General features: G+C 33.3%; 7 protein-coding genes across 7 annotated transcripts; 4 read left to right on the top strand and 3 right to left on the bottom strand.

Moving 5' to 3' along the window:
* Positions 1-654: 654 nt before the first annotated feature.
* On the bottom strand, positions 655-2,374 carry PHYBLDRAFT_68594 (hypothetical protein; the record flags this gene model as incomplete). Its single annotated transcript, XM_018441976.1, has 5 exons — positions 655-723; positions 933-1,017; positions 1,319-1,340; positions 2,054-2,141; positions 2,324-2,374. The coding sequence occupies 5 exons, from the start codon at positions 2,372-2,374 to the stop codon at positions 655-657; spliced, it is 315 nt and encodes a 104-aa protein (XP_018295941.1).
* A 668-nt stretch (positions 2,375-3,042) lies between these two features.
* PHYBLDRAFT_141767 (hypothetical protein) lies at positions 3,043-3,338 on the top strand (the record flags this gene model as incomplete). The annotated part of the gene is made up of 2 exons (XM_018430663.1): positions 3,043-3,195; positions 3,282-3,338. 2 exons carry the CDS (start codon positions 3,043-3,045, stop codon positions 3,336-3,338), a joined length of 210 nt encoding a protein of 69 aa, XP_018295942.1.
* An 884-nt stretch (positions 3,339-4,222) lies between these two features.
* PHYBLDRAFT_108575 (hypothetical protein) lies at positions 4,223-5,945 on the top strand (the record flags this gene model as incomplete). Its single annotated transcript, XM_018428055.1, has 7 exons — positions 4,223-4,426; positions 4,554-4,644; positions 4,740-4,789; positions 4,913-5,078; positions 5,189-5,259; positions 5,376-5,493; positions 5,665-5,945. 7 exons carry the CDS (start codon positions 4,223-4,225, stop codon positions 5,943-5,945), a joined length of 981 nt encoding a protein of 326 aa, XP_018295943.1.
* Positions 5,946-7,646: 1,701 nt separating this feature from the next.
* On the top strand, positions 7,647-8,695 carry PHYBLDRAFT_68592 (hypothetical protein; the record flags this gene model as incomplete). Its single annotated transcript, XM_018441975.1, has 5 exons — positions 7,647-7,728; positions 7,771-7,815; positions 8,215-8,272; positions 8,336-8,400; positions 8,613-8,695. 5 exons carry the CDS (start codon positions 7,647-7,649, stop codon positions 8,693-8,695), a joined length of 333 nt encoding a protein of 110 aa, XP_018295944.1.
* An 842-nt stretch (positions 8,696-9,537) lies between these two features.
* PHYBLDRAFT_23474 (cyclin) lies at positions 9,538-10,251 on the top strand (the record flags this gene model as incomplete). The annotated part of the gene is made up of 2 exons (XM_018439806.1): positions 9,538-9,993; positions 10,117-10,251. Coding segments are annotated over 2 exons (591 nt in total), but the record flags the coding sequence as incomplete, so codon positions are not given.
* Positions 10,252-11,497: 1,246 nt separating this feature from the next.
* PHYBLDRAFT_141770 (hypothetical protein) lies at positions 11,498-12,619 on the bottom strand (the record flags this gene model as incomplete). Its single annotated transcript, XM_018430664.1, has 3 exons — positions 11,498-11,924; positions 12,014-12,137; positions 12,241-12,619. 3 exons carry the CDS (start codon positions 12,617-12,619, stop codon positions 11,498-11,500), a joined length of 930 nt encoding a protein of 309 aa, XP_018295946.1.
* Positions 12,620-13,796: 1,177 nt separating this feature from the next.
* On the bottom strand, positions 13,797-14,676 carry PHYBLDRAFT_164789 (hypothetical protein; the record flags this gene model as incomplete). The annotated part of the gene is made up of 2 exons (XM_018435074.1): positions 13,797-14,394; positions 14,576-14,676. 2 exons carry the CDS (start codon positions 14,674-14,676, stop codon positions 13,797-13,799), a joined length of 699 nt encoding a protein of 232 aa, XP_018295947.1.
* Positions 14,677-15,666: the final 990 nt, after the last annotated feature.

Raw genomic sequence — 15,666 nt, forward strand, 5'->3', positions numbered from 1 at the left:
GCATATTTGTATAGATGTATACACTTCTTTTCTGTGCATTTATTCTGGCCAAAACTCAAACTGTATACCGTATCCATCTTGGCCGCTTATTTCTTACTTCTTACTATTATTCTTATTATCCCTCTATCCGTGATCACGTCACAATTCTCAGTACACTGATATTCTCTAGACTTTTACATGCCTTATTCTTTTAGGCTGATTATGTCCTCTCCCCTCAGTCAGTTTCTTAACTGCCATACAGCTACGCACAAGCAAAATTCACTCATCACTCCTCTTTATCTTGGTCATCAAATCTTGGCTCAGTCAGTGTACACTCTAAAGTATTGATAACCTTGATGAATTCATTTCTTTACTCTATTTTATTTTTTGGAATTCACAAATTCAAATATGTACTCTTAAATCTGTTGAATACATAATTATCATCACTTTCTCTTTCCCTCCTACCTCCTAATAATTTCTTTCTCTCATCTTCCTCCTTGTCTACCTAAACTTGATCTTGCCCAGATGATCTTTATTTTGTCAATATATATATATATATATCTATTCTTTGTTGCTCCTGGTTGAAACCCTTTTGCTAGGCCTATTGTTTGTTATTTTATTTATGATAGTCGCCTCGTAAAACAATATTGATATTAATAATAGTATTACTAAAGGTCAACAGTGTTCTATTGAACCTTTATGTTCTTTAATATCTTTAATTGATCGATTTTTCTTTGTAGTAAACTTGACAAAATTATAGTTATCATCAAAATACACTTACATATATAGATACTAACATGTAAACTCCCGCCTTTTTTCTTTTTTACTTATTTTTTATTGACTGGGGTTTCTATTTAAATGTAGGTGATGTGGTATTAAAATAAATCCAGATTAGGACGTCTTGATTCGGATCCCTAGAGTTAATTTCGACCACAACCTCTCCCTTAACTTACCTTCACAAAACTCTTGATGTGTGCGGATACGGAACGTTTATTCTTATCTTTTGGAGCCTTTCTTTGTAAGAGTCCCCATTCACTCCTGACAATATCATATCAATTAAATATCCATGCGTGTTTTCTTCGGTTTCCCTGTAACTTTCCCCTAATTCATTTTCTAATAGCAAGTCTGAAGTAGCATTGTTTCGCATAGTCTTTTCTAATGTATTTAGTAATTGCTCTTCATCCTAAGCCGTCTATATTTTCTAATCCCTAGAGTAGTATTGGCTTACTTACTCTCACTAATTCAAGCAAATCTTTTTGTTTTTTGTTTTTAAAAAGGATCATTTCCCTTGTTTTCTCTCCCCATCTTCTATCTCTCTTTATATTCCTTTTGTTGTTACCCGTAATATCTGGTACCGTTTGCTTTACAATAAAAAGAACAAAAAAAAAAGAACAAAATCTTCCCGCGGAAGTCTTCAGTTTATCATAAACATTAGGTTTGTAGTGTAGTATTAAACTCCCCAAGATAATGTTCTGTTCTTTCTTGCCAATGTATTAGGTTTAATATTCTATTCTGGTTTATTTTTATCATCGTCTTTTGACAACTACACTTTGGACTCATTCCACAACCAGTCAACATCTCTATTCCCCAATTTTATTCACCAATTCCTATCTTTCTCTCTTATACATACATACACATAAACACACATTCTATCCTAGCTTGCTTTCTTGCTTGCTTGTTTTAGGCTCCTTTTTACAAATGTGTCTAAACCCCACCATTTCTTACTTTAATTTTTTCAAAAAAGAAAAAAAGGAAAGCGCTAGAAGATACAAAGTCCCCTTGTTTAGCCCTGAATCAATAATCATCTAAAAATATACTCAATAAACCAAGTATAATAGCTTCCTCACCCCCACACCTAGACAGACAATAAAAGCAATAATAAATTGGACCAAAAGAACAAAGTCGTGTATATTATTCTTAGTAGTAGTAGTAGTAGTAGTAGTAGTAGTAGTAGTAGTAGTAGTAGTAGTAATAAGAAGAAAAGGTAACAACACAATCGATTAATATAGCTGTGCAAGTAGAACTTGTAAACTTATTCAAGATATCCAATTGGCTCACATTTCCGGATACTTACACTTGGCACAAAGTATTGATGATAGCATTGAAAACAATACTATCAACAGAGTTTCGACTATGTTTGGTTGACTGGTATCAAGGGAAATCTTTTCTTATTTGATTTTATTTTTGATAATAATTAATGAACCCAAAGAAGAATCTGTTTCAATTTGCCTTTTTTTTTTGAAGCTGAACATGGTCCAAGAGAAAGAGAATAGAGAGAATAATAATAATAGTAATAAATGAGATGATATGATATTAGATGATATTATACGAGAGAGAAAATTACTTGGCATTTAATGTTAATATTGGCTGCAAATTCAGTAATATAAGCGTACATAATACATAGACATAGAAAAGGAATGGTTAGTATCTATTTACCTATCTATCTATTTACCTATCTATCTATTTACCTATCTATAATTCTATTTTGATTGAAATGAATATGAAGAGTAATACATTGCAATTATGATAGCAATGTATATGTATATTATAGGTGCACTCCTTAAAAACAATTGATAACTTAATGGCTGATAAGAGAGTAATCCCTTGACTGAATAATCAAGAATACACGCATACTAGATACATTGTATGTATGCTTGTGAATTCAACACAACAATATAAAGAACAAGGAACACATAATAAATACTCAATGCTTAATACTCAAATAATCATACTAAGCCTAATGCTAATCACAAAGGGGTTAAAGAAAAGAAGGGGGATGTAGAAAGAGGGGCAGAGATTTTTCTTTTTGTTGGTTTACTTTAATTTCTTTCTTTATTCATTTATTTTACCTAGTAAAAAAAAATTAAGAATAAATAGGCTGTCTAGACCCTTGCCTACTACGTCCCTTTACCTTGTTCCTGGTCTTGAAGCCCTCTTCTTTTTATTTTTATATATTATATATTATATATTATTATTATTATTATATATATATATATAGTGTGTGTGTGAGTGTGAGATATATAGAGAGAGAAAGAGAGAAAGAAAAAGAAACCTTGCTGTATTATGCCCGCCCGTTCGATGACTAGGTCCCATGCAATTGCATCGCTTCAACAAACTGCTCGGTTCTCCTATCGATCATGTCCGCTCTGCTCAACTCCACTTCTTGTTAGAATTCACGGGTCATTTGTATACAAATGGTTAAATAGTCACTTTGCGGTAAGAATATAAAAAGAGAGATAGACCAATAAACTTTCTCTTCTTCTTCTTTTATTGAGTTTTATAGTGACAATTCCAATTTTCAGAAATCCCACCACGAATTCATGCATCTCGTAGTCAACCTTCATCCCTCAAACCATTAGAGAGCTTTTGGGTCCCTTTTATTTTATTTTATACTTTTATATACATTTCCTATCAATTTAAAACAGCCTCTTTACCTTTTGTTCTTACTATTATTCCTATGTAATTCACTTCATTTCTTTTCATTTCTTTTATTATACTATATTTTTATATGCTATTATGTAGATACCTACCTACCTACCTACCTACCTACATTCACATATACATATATGTGTATATATCTATTATTCTTTTCTATATTTTCTATGCCATTTAATGCTTTATTAAAAATAATAATAATAATATAATATATATATTACTTTTTCATTACTAGACATTTGCTACTCATAGCAAAATCGTAACTTCGCTCTAATTATTTCACTATACACATTCTAATATATTTCTTATATATATAAAATACCTTGGTGTACAATATTTCATGAAAATAATGTTGTGTCAAAATGTAGCATTTCACACACAAATATTATATATAACAAGGTTTCTAATCTTGAAACACTACTATGATCGTTTTCAGAAAATAGTACAAGTGTAAAATTAATCGAAAAGTCAAAGCCCTATTGTTCAACCGTAATATATATATATATAATATTCACACTGTGACTCTTGTGAGACTAATTAGGACTGTATAACAGGTACTTTTCTAAGGATTCCAAACCTGAATATATATATATATACCTATTAAAAACCAGAGTAAAGAAAAAAAAAGGGCTCAAATATCGAATCTTTCTCTTTCTCTCTTTCTCTCTCTTAAATTCCCTTTTTTTTGTATCCCTTCTTCCTGTAAAAATCATCACTATTACTATTACTATTACTATTAACACTAGTACGAATATTACTACTTAATAATAATACTAATAGTTTTAGTAATAATAATAAAAGAAGAAAGATGTCTAAAATCAACTGGAAAGCCGCACGAACTCGGCGTTTGATAATATCTTATTTGAAAGACTGGCTACTAGTCATCGTAATGACAGCCGCATTCTTTGCAATCGACAAGGTCCCACCTTACCATCGAAAATTCTCTATTCAGGACAAGACTATCATGTTCCCGTATGCAGTAGAAGAAACAATTCCAGTTTGGCTCTTATTGGTAAATAAATCACAGGATTCCCTTTCTTCTTCTTCTATTGGTTTCAGCAACCTCTTCTACTAAAAAGAAAAGAAGACGAAGAAAACTTTCTCTCTTCATTACTTCTCACCATCATAAGCCTCAATAGATTATTTGTTTCGTGGTACCAATTGTGGCAATGGCATTAGTCTCAATTGGAATCAGACATAGTTTACATGACTTTCACAGTGGTCTTCTTGGTAAGGATACATATATAAAAATAAACAAACAAACAAAATAAACAAAAAAAATGACTCCGAATATATTCTTATACTAAGCTTGTCTGCATTGACAGGTCTTTGTCTTGGATTGTCCATAACAATTATGATTACCGATATTATAAAGGTATCTATCTTCTTTTAATTGTTCTCTTCACATAACTAATTGATTTGTTTTTAAATATATATTCTTATCTTACCTTGTACATAATTGCTATCTCTTTGTCTTTGACTTTTATGATTGGTTTAGATCACAGCTGGAAGAGCGCGTCCTGATATGCTGGATCGTTGCCAGGCACCCCCAGGTATCATTGATCCAGTCTATGGCTTGACAGACTACACTGTTTGTACAACACCAGCAGATAGTGCTATTATGATCGATGGTTTCAAGAGTTTCCCAAGTGGTCATTCCTCGTGTAAGTAAACTAAATGGTATTCCATTTATCTATGTTTTTGGAAAACTGAATCTAATATAAATATGTATATGTCTTGGGGCTATTTTTTTTTTAAAAAAAAAAAACCTTAGTTTCATTTGCTGGGCTTGGATTCCTCTCCTTTTATTTGGGTGGAAAGATGCGCATGTTTGATGAGCGTGGTGTAAGTGGTGATTAATGTACCCAATAAGAAAAGAAAAAAAAAGAAAAACAGGAACGACAATAGGCTCAGATGAACTCAATATCTTATTTATGTATATAAATCCATAATCTATTTAGCATACCTGGAAAGGATTCGTATTTGCCGCACCCTTGGCTGGTGCAATTCTTGTAGCCATCTCTCGTACACGTGATTATCGCCACCATTGGCAAGATGTTTTGGTTGGAGGATTGCTAGGTAAATACATAAATTGCTATCAAAAGTGGGACTACAAATAGAGAAAGTCCTGCTTTTCTTTATTTATTTCAAACAGGATCGACCATAAGCTTTCTTAATTTCTTGGCAGTCTGGCTGGTTAATTTATTAACGTCTTTAATTTTTTTCTTCTTCATCTTTTTCTATATTTAGGTCTTTGCTCAGCCTATTTTGCATATCGCCAATATCATCCTGCCCTTGGACACCTCCGATGTTGCACACCTTTTGCACCACGATTCCCAGCCACAGACGATAATGGGCCTTACAACGTAATAGACGACAGTGAAGCGACACTGTATAATAGAAATATTGATCCAGTCACTGGGAGGTCAGTCCCTTTAAAGGGAATTGATCCCAATTCAGGTCTACCCCAAACACATCACAGATCCGAAGATCCGTTTGTAGATAGTGCTAGCTCATCAACGCAGCAATAAAAAAAAACAAAATGAAATGAAATAAAACAAACAAACAAACAAATAAGGATATCTATTCTTTTGCTGTTGTTGAAAAGAAATATATTATAGTCATCTTGACCCCATTAAGCTCGTTGATCATCTTCATATGGCTATCTAGAGCTTATAACAAAATACTTTTTTATTATTATTTAAAGTAGGATAGGTAACTGAGTTAATTAATTGGCCCAAGCTGATCAATTGTGCCTTTGCTACTAATACAAATAAATAAGATTCTGATGAGATTTTATTTAAAGCCACAAACCAATCAATCACCCATAAAGAGTGGATTTGTGGCTAAATAATCCGAGTTAATTAGTAAATCTCTGAGCACATGACACCACGAGTGTGTTGTCATGGTTATTATTATTATTATTCAAAAAAAAAGAAAAGAAAGAGAGCGTTAAGCCAGAGAAAATTGATACCGTGCGCAAGTAGGTAACATAGATATCTGTTTCTCAAACCCCCGTCTCTTTTCTCCTTAAATATGCTGTGAAAACTATACTTGATTATGATTCGATACTTGTGCTATATACAAAGCTTTATCTTTTCAGCCCTATAGATATATATATATATATATATATATTGTGTTGCTATTATGCTGGTATAATCATAAATAAGATTTGAAATACCATTGAAGAATAAAAAAACGAGGTTAAAAAATAGTCACAGACAGACAAAGAGACATATACTTTTGTGTATCAAAAAGAGGTACTTTTTTTTTTAAGAAAAAAATCACAAGGGGAAAGGAGTAGGAGTATGAGAACGAGACACTGATACCAGCACGTGGATAAGTATGATAGGTGTACAGTAGGGTTTATGTACATTGTAACGAAATACTAGCCAAATATAAGTCAAGAATAAAAGCAAAAACAAAAAGGAGGAAAGGGCTTGAGGAAATTAGTTGGTACACGATATTGTGTTTTGCGAGTAAGTATACTAGATTATATGTATAACTGGTATGTATTCTTGGATTGAAGTTACACACAAAAATACAAAGGTCTGTATATAAACCATTGCAACCTGCCTATCACAACTTTGCCATATATACAAACATAATAAGATACTATACTTCTTTCCCGATATAAGACTAATCGAGGATGCAATATTCCGTTTACCCTTGAGGCTTTGAAATTGACAGATAGGATCCTATAACTTTTTTTCTTAGAACTAAAAGAAAGCGTACGACGTTGCTTCTATTAGGAGCCCGATCAATCGTCTCCTCTTTCTCTTTCTCTATATTGAGAGAGTGAGAGAAAGAGCGCGATTTGAAGAGTACAAGCGCAAATTCATGGCTTTGATGAAAAGGTTTTGATTTGTAAGCTTTGTGAGTTGACAAATCCCACTCGCAAGATACCATATTCTTATGCCAAAAATGTATTGCTTTGTATAGAGAAAACACAATTGGAAGGGAATGAGACGTAAAATGACTTTTGTATGCGCGGTTGTTATTTCCAAGTAGCTTTAACTGATAATCGTAGTAACAAACTATGATATGATATGATATGATATATAGTTAAAAGCATGGTATCATTTAGAGAACTTTGGCAGAAAAAAATAAAACAAGGCTTAAAATTAAGATTGTAATGTCATAGCTTGCTCCTTTTTTCCTTTTTTTTACTTGGCACACGTAGTACCCAACGTTACGAAAACAACAAAACTAACTGGATACATTGGTGTTAAATGCTTAATATCAGCTATACCAAGAATATTGGTTTTTTATTTTGGCATATGAATATCACCTGGACTGAGGTGAAATACATTTGTAAAGAAAATTAAGAAAAGAGTTTAATTTCTTTACGAATAGATATCTTGCTATCTAGTCCTACAAAGTTTAGACTTTGGGCTCAAGGTAAGTAGATTATCAAATTTGCAGCAACAACAAACAAAAATGTCTGATCATGACATTGACTCTTCTTTTTAAAACTATTTATATTTCAACTTGGAGGACATTTAATTTTCCAAATATTAACGTTATCCTATAAGTTTTTCATGACATATAGATATCGATATATCTGTCAATCACATATATATATATACTTTTAAAGGTGTAAAAGGCTCGTAAAGATCCTAAATTGACCTGCAATTCGAACAAACTTTTAATTCTAAAAACAAAATGGCCATATAATTGTTGTAAATCGCCGTCTGGGCTGCTCTGGTGTAGATGTCTCGAATCCTTAGATTCAATGTTTCTTTCTCCAAAAGATACCTTTTTTTTAATTCAATTAAAATCAATAATTATAAAATACAGTAAAAATGTTCGAAAATTCTATTAGTTTTATGCAGATTGTTAATGGTTTTAGTAATTGGTATTTATTTACTCTTTATTATTCTTTATATACAAAACATTAGTGAAAATAGTTTATTTTAAGGCAAGAGAATCACCTTGATATACATGATATTCTTATTACCACTTTAATACCTGAGATCCTTACAAGTAAGTAAATATTGGTCTTTGAAAACACACACGCACACATAGGTGTGTGTTTTGATTATTAACAGTACTTGTAATTCTTCTTATTTTCTATTTTCTATTTAATATTAAATAAGAAAGTAAATTCCTAGATATTCCCTTATTAAACTCATTCCAACTTTATTTATTTTATATTACTTAATTTAATTTAATTAAGATATTTATGTTATTTTTAGCATTTAATAAAGGTTTAGATGCCTTGGATATATCTATAGTAATTTTTAACATATCTTCAAAAGCTTTTGCATGCTCTATTTGAACTAATAAGGTATTCTAATTTGTGTACTGAAAGAGCTGCTGTTCAGACTTGTCGAGTTACATGCATTTTGAGAATTAAATACATAAAATATAGAAGTACGTGTCCCTAGAGTCTGTAATTTTGTTTATAATCAATTAACCTTTTCGTATTTTATTTATTAATTGGGGTAAATAGGCAGCACAGCAAATATTATCTGAGTAACTTAAATACAAAGATATACACACGCACATATATATATATATATATATATGCTCTACTATAAGCTTAGTGCAAGCTCAAGTTGATTTGATAAATATAGAGGAGGAGAAGTAGAAGAAGTATAAGAAGAAAAGGAAAATATTAACTGTTTTTCTTCGACACGGATATCCAAAGAACTACTTACTGGCTATCAATTGAATTGTTGCACAGCAAGATATCCCAAAATATAGGATTCTTCCGTGTAATTATGTACACGTATACATTTACGCTTTTTTTCCTTTTTTTCCTTACCGCTAATAGCCATTCCTTTCTTCCAGATCAGTAGTGTCGCACAATATACCCTGGTTATTGGCTGAAAAGCTAATCACAAGCGTATATGCTGATTTTGCACCTTTAGCTTAAACTTTCAAGGGAAATTGTACTTGGGTAGAAAAGGGCAATATTAAGACACTAGCCACGTTTGACTACCTTGTGCCAGTATATAGGACAAAGTCTTGTCTTCATGGCAATAACTACGTCACAGTCAGGTCATCTAAAGTGAAATCGCACGTGGTGCACATAGCCGACCCTAGTTCGTCTCAACGGGCTCATCTATTTTTTTTTATTTTTTTTTTATTTATTTTTTACAATCTTTAAATCTCACCATGAGTACGCCATCCGTCTCTTTCGATATTGCTAAACATCCTGCTAAAGATACCATCAAGTTATTGACATCTCTTCTGGAGAAGGTCACAATGGCCAATGACAGGGCTCACTCAGCAACCCCAAATACAACTGATCCTACCGATCATTCTACCCGACAAGGTCGAGCACGTAGCATATCCCACCCATCACCTTATACTTGCTTTCATGCACGCTCTATACCAAGCATCACAATCCATGCTTATCTTATTCGCATTTTAAAATATTGTCCTTGTGCAAACGAATGTTTCCTGGCTCTTTTGGTTTACTTTGATCGCATGTCAAAGCCAAATCATTTAACCAACTCGCCTTCACTTCGGCTCGACTCATACAACGTTCATCGCCTTGTTATTACTGGAATTATGATTTCTAGCAAGCTGTTCTCGGATGTTTTCTTTACCAATTCACGCTATGCAAAGGTAAATTCGAACTGCAGACCCACAGGAGATCATACGTGCGTACGTACGTACGTACGTACATATGTGGCTGACTGATTTTTCATTTAAATAAATAAATATATATGTATTTATGTATGTATGTAGGTTGGAGGATTACCTGTGTCTGAACTTAATACTCTTGAACTTGAGTTTCTTCAGTTAAACAACTATGGGATGTTTGTAACAATCGAAGAGTTGCAATATTATGGTGACCAACTACTGTTGCACTGGGTAAGGGAAATGGAAACGGGTGGGAGTGATCAGCTCAGCAGTACAGCTGACGATCAGGTTAATCCACAAGACAACCAACCCAAGAGACCAACCGTCGAATCAGAGTCCACAAATCATATAAATACTGCTGCACGGCAATTGTCAATCGATAAAGGAGCGCCTGTTGAACACACTTGTCCTGAGAATAGTGATGCAGAGTCAAAAGAACATAGCAAAGTTCACCAAAAGGCACCTATAAGTGATAATACTACTTGTGGTCAACGGGATCAGCCTCAACGAACGGCTCATAAATCAAATACTTTGCAAAGTACCACAAAGGATATTCACCGCAAATCCAATGAAATTGACAGACATCGCGTCTTTAAAAGGCCTAGTTTTTCGACATCCCCAAACTCTACTAGACCACATTCGACAAATTTGTCTGATTCAAAGCCAAGAGCCACGCACATCTTGCCAACCCCACCTGGCTCCTCATCACCACTTATCAACCGCCCTCATGCATCACCCTCGCCATCCTCTTCACAAGAATCGCATACTGCTCACAACCGTTGAACAAGTTTTTCTTTTTTCTTTTTCGGCTCAAATTTCCACAATTTCTAGCAAATTTATGCTTTTCTTTGCTTTGTTTTGTCTTATTTTATTTTATTTTACTGTATTTGATAGCAGGACTATCAGTCGTGTGTACTATGGAATCAAATATTTCGTATTTGACTAGTACTGAAATTTATAGATGAACAACAGCACCAACATGTCAATTTAAACTTTAAACAATGTGGCTGTAGAGTGATAGAACTTTCATTTTATTTTACTATTGCTATTATTACCATTACCATTACCATTACCATTACCATTACTCTTACTACTATTCTTATTCTTATTACTATCATTTACGCATTACTATATCTATTATTACTATTGCTTTATATGATGCGATAAACACATCTCTTAATATATATTTTCTTCTTGTTCTTTCCTTTTGATAGCTCTTCTTTTAATAAATATCTTGACTTTTTACTCCAAAGACCATAATCCCAGTAAATTGGTCCTTTTCAAGTTTAAAATATAAACTTTGAAAAAGGCTAAATTTCTTGGAATCCTTCTTTACTATGAGCTTTATTGTCAATTATTTAACTTCACAGTTCAGAAACAAAATTTCTTTGACGATAAATGCTGGAAGCGAAGGGATAACAAGATTATTTTTGACCATTACATACACATATGTATGTTGAAAATGTAGTTTAAGCTATTTATCAATTTAGCGTAACCAAGCTGTCAATGCAAAGCGATCCTTGGTTGCATTCATAACTGCATGATCCACAACACCGCTCATAAACAACACAACTCGGCCTAATAACGGCTGCACAATTCGGTCTGCCGACTCTCTTAATCCATGTTTCTCTAATTGTCCAAACAGCTTCAATTCTCCACCATCCCCATGAGACCATCCAGGATTCAGGTAGACAATAGCTGTAACACGGCGTTGGTGTGTGTCGTTGGGATCATCAACAGGGAATGCATCCCGATGTCTTTCATAGTGTGCTTCTTTGGGATGGTAATGTGCAAGTTGGTACTCTGTTTTACCATTCAAGCGAATCATCTCTGCAATGTCATGATGTAAAGGACCTTCAAAAAACTCTAGAATCCTTGAGATGTCGGTTTCATCTCTTTTTGCAGGGTTTAGCCTAGTGAGAGAAGTGAGTTAAAATTAAACTCTTGGATAATTAAAATCAAATAACAATAAAAGTAAAAAATATCCTATTTTCTAGATTACCAGACAATGGTATCATCACGAGCGTTTTCGTCTCTGTAAGGGTCAAAGGACTCGTCGTTGTCTGGATTGCATGGGTGGCAGAAAGCACCTTTAGCCAGCATATCTTCGGCTTCCTTACGTGCCCCTATTTGTAAATGGAATAAAGAAAGAAATAAAGCCTATTTAAAGGATATTCTCCTTTACACACACATATACATATATAAATAAAAAAATATTACATTACATACCCTTGAGAGTTTCTAGGTCGATAAGTCCATCGGCAATTGTCCAACCTTGGCTATACAGCTCTTCCAAGTTCTTTGGTTGAAGACACTTAAGATCCCAAGAAGAACTATGTTTTTGTGACTCAACAGTGTTAAGCTCATGGTAGAATAGACGCTGGGCAATTGTAAGAGGGTGTTCTTGCTGGTCAAGGTATTCCAGCAAATCATTTTCATCGATTTCTTCTACTTCTTCAACTTCTTCTTCTTCGTCTGCATTGGGGTCATATTCGTAATCGGAAGGTAAATCACTTTTATCATCCGGGAATTCCGGGAGATCTGCGTGGTTTGCTGCTGCAGCGCGTAGAATGCGCGACTCAAGACTGTCGTTGGTATTGGTGTCCATTAGAATTAAAAATGAAAGAAAATAATACCCGCTTTTTTTTGGGTTCTGTTGTAATGCAAGCGTGACTTCAAGACTATATCAATCTTACGGTCACACATAAGCTCTCGCTAACATTATTTACGCTAATATTAGGGGGACGACATTTTCTGATGGGAAGCGTTTTTTTTATTTCATCGAACCACAGATTGTGGCTTGCTGTTCGGTATCAAATACTTATATCTGGCCCCTAAGGATTCATACTTATAATAATACACACACTTTAATAGGGGGTTTCAACAGTCCTTTAAGCTTTTAAACTTAAGCTTTGAGTTTAAATTTAAAAATATAATTGGCTGAAATTAATTTATAACCATTAAAAAAATAGATTAAAACTTGAAAGAAAACCTTCAATAGTTTTAAACTTTTAGTAGATCCTTGCTTAGATTTATTTTTGGAAATTTAATAAAACCTTGGTGCACATATCTTTGTATCTTTCAATGCTATTTTAAACTTATATCATATTATCTCAATGCCTAATAGAACTGAAAGAAGCATTTAGGGTACTCAAAAACACTTAGTAACTCTCACGTATTATTGGTTACTGCCTTAAAACTCAAAGCTTAAATTTAAAAGCTTAAAGGACTGTTGAAACCCCCTAATAGATGTCAGGTGAAGCCTAAATATTTTCAGGGGAGTTAAATTAAAAATAATAATATTTGAATACCCCTCAATTATAATAATAAAAAGTAAATATTTTATTAGGCCCATCTCTTTTTTATTTTTCTTTCTTTCATATATTTGATTTCCATTATTTCTCTTCACTTATACACCCTTGATTCCTGTAATTTCTGCCCCCATACAAATACATACTTCAGATGGAACGAAAGGCTTCCAAAGTGTTTAAAGTTTAACTAAACAGGATGTTCTTTCTTTGCGTGGTATAGTAATTTCTTAATGCAGTTCCGCTGGGAACGCCAGTATATCTCGTGTGTATTTAAAGTACTATTTAGTTATACACTAAGATGGGACAACCATTGATGTATCAAACAACTATATATGTTAGGTATTAATTAATAACCTTTTTATTGAATAATGATAACCTATTTGAGTATCCCCCTGCCCCCAGCCTTGGAATTCTCTACTTCATAGCGTAAATATATTACAGATGAGATGATAGTATTTTAATTTAAAATAAGCTTCAATCAAGACGTCTTCTTTTTTTGCTAGAGTAATCACTACGTTCCTTGCTCAAGATATCGGCCTCAAGTATATCGGTTAGTTTTCGTTTGAGCGCAGCCTTTGATGAGGTTGTTTCCCACTCTTCAGTGCTTGTGATTATTTCTTGAACTTTGTCACCTTCCTCTTGAACAGAGATACCGACAGATGGATTTTGCGGTACTAAATCAAAAATTGATATTGTGTTAAGTGGAGTAACCATGCTCAACGAACTTCGTACTGACAATGGTTCTTGTTCCAGTGTTGATCTCGGTGTCGCTTTTCGTTCCGGCCTCGAATCTCGGCGTAGGTAGTAGAGGACCCATCTGCTAGGAATTTTAAATACTCTCTCGGAAGGGCTTTTTAAATTGTTGTTTATCTCAATTGTTAGTCGAATTACGTAAGGTCCTTTTTTCTCATATATTCTGTGGACTACAGGCGGGTTTTTATTCTCGTAAGAGTTTTGAGAGTTGTGCTTGAACGATGTACGCTTTAAAAAAAGGATGTTTTGCACAAGTAATAGAGTGTTTGATATCTTGTCATCATCGGGCATAGGTCGGTTATGGCTATATTCTAAGAAACTGGCTCGAATGTATATATAGTAGTAGTAAGATTGATCGTATGTATTCAGCTTGGCCTCTCTGTAGCAAGTATTGGTCATCCTACAGCATATTGGTCTCGGAGATCTATCAATTATAAAAAAATCTGTTAAGGTAAAAGAAAACCGAGACTTTATCATCGAGACGCAAAAGTAGTACGTACTTATCATAACTCCATAGTGTAAACAAATATTCGCATTCTTCTTCAGTAGGGGATGGTAGACGAAGAAGAGTTTCCAAATTTATAAAGCCTTTTGTATACATGAAAACAATATATGTAATAGAAATTAAAGCAAATAGTATATTGATAACCCAGAGTAATAAGACATGGTGTGTATATATACTTATTCGGGCTCGCCAATGCTTAATTTTAATTTGGTAATCTTGGTTCATTAATACTAGAAATATAATCAAATTCATAGATTAATATCACAAGAATAGTTTGTTGGCTCGGCACAAATAACACACAAAGAGATTAAACAGTATGTGGTTAATACAAAGAACAAAGAATATAGTTTTGCTACTATTAATATTATCAATGACAATACTATTTAAGAGAAAGGGGGCGAGCTGGAGATTTTCATTTTCATACTCCAACTGTTTAGAAAACCATTGCATATTCAAAGGTTAATATAAGTGATATTGGAGTAGGCTATAGAAAATGTACTTGGAATGAAATCGTGTTTTCTAGAAAAGAATGATGCGTTTCAAGATTGTAGGGAATTCCTGCCCACTAAATCCTTTGTATTTGTATTTTTTTTAAAAGGGAAGAACAACTTTGGAGACGACAACCTTTATCTTATATGTCAGTCGGAAGAAGACCCCCTCCCTAAAACATTCTCTACATATCGGACATGTATTTAAAATGAGAATGAGATACAAGTAAACATTCAACTGTGAAGGGAATTTCTGAATCTCGTGCCTATTTTAGATGATAGTAGATGTGTGCTCAATTGAGATAAGCAGTAGATTAGCATATAGCATTTGGATTTACATAAGTAAGATTATAGCCATAAAGTAAAATTATAAAATACGAAAGATTTTCATAAATATATATAAATGAGACATTCTTTCTTTGTATGGTGTGCCTATATATTGTTAATGCAACCCTTATAGAGATGCTGGTCTACTTCGCCTTTATTCACTTCCAAAAATTTTAAGATATGATAATATATAGTATTTGCTTATTGAGCCAATAAAGGTCTTGGTCTGAACACTAAATATTGAGTTGCTTTTTGTTTCTTCTGTTTCAAG

The sequence above is a fragment of the Phycomyces blakesleeanus genome, assembly GCF_001638985.1.
Source record: "Phycomyces blakesleeanus NRRL 1555(-) unplaced genomic scaffold PHYBLscaffold_4, whole genome shotgun sequence".
Lineage (NCBI taxonomy): Eukaryota > Fungi > Mucoromycota > Mucoromycetes > Mucorales > Phycomycetaceae > Phycomyces > Phycomyces blakesleeanus.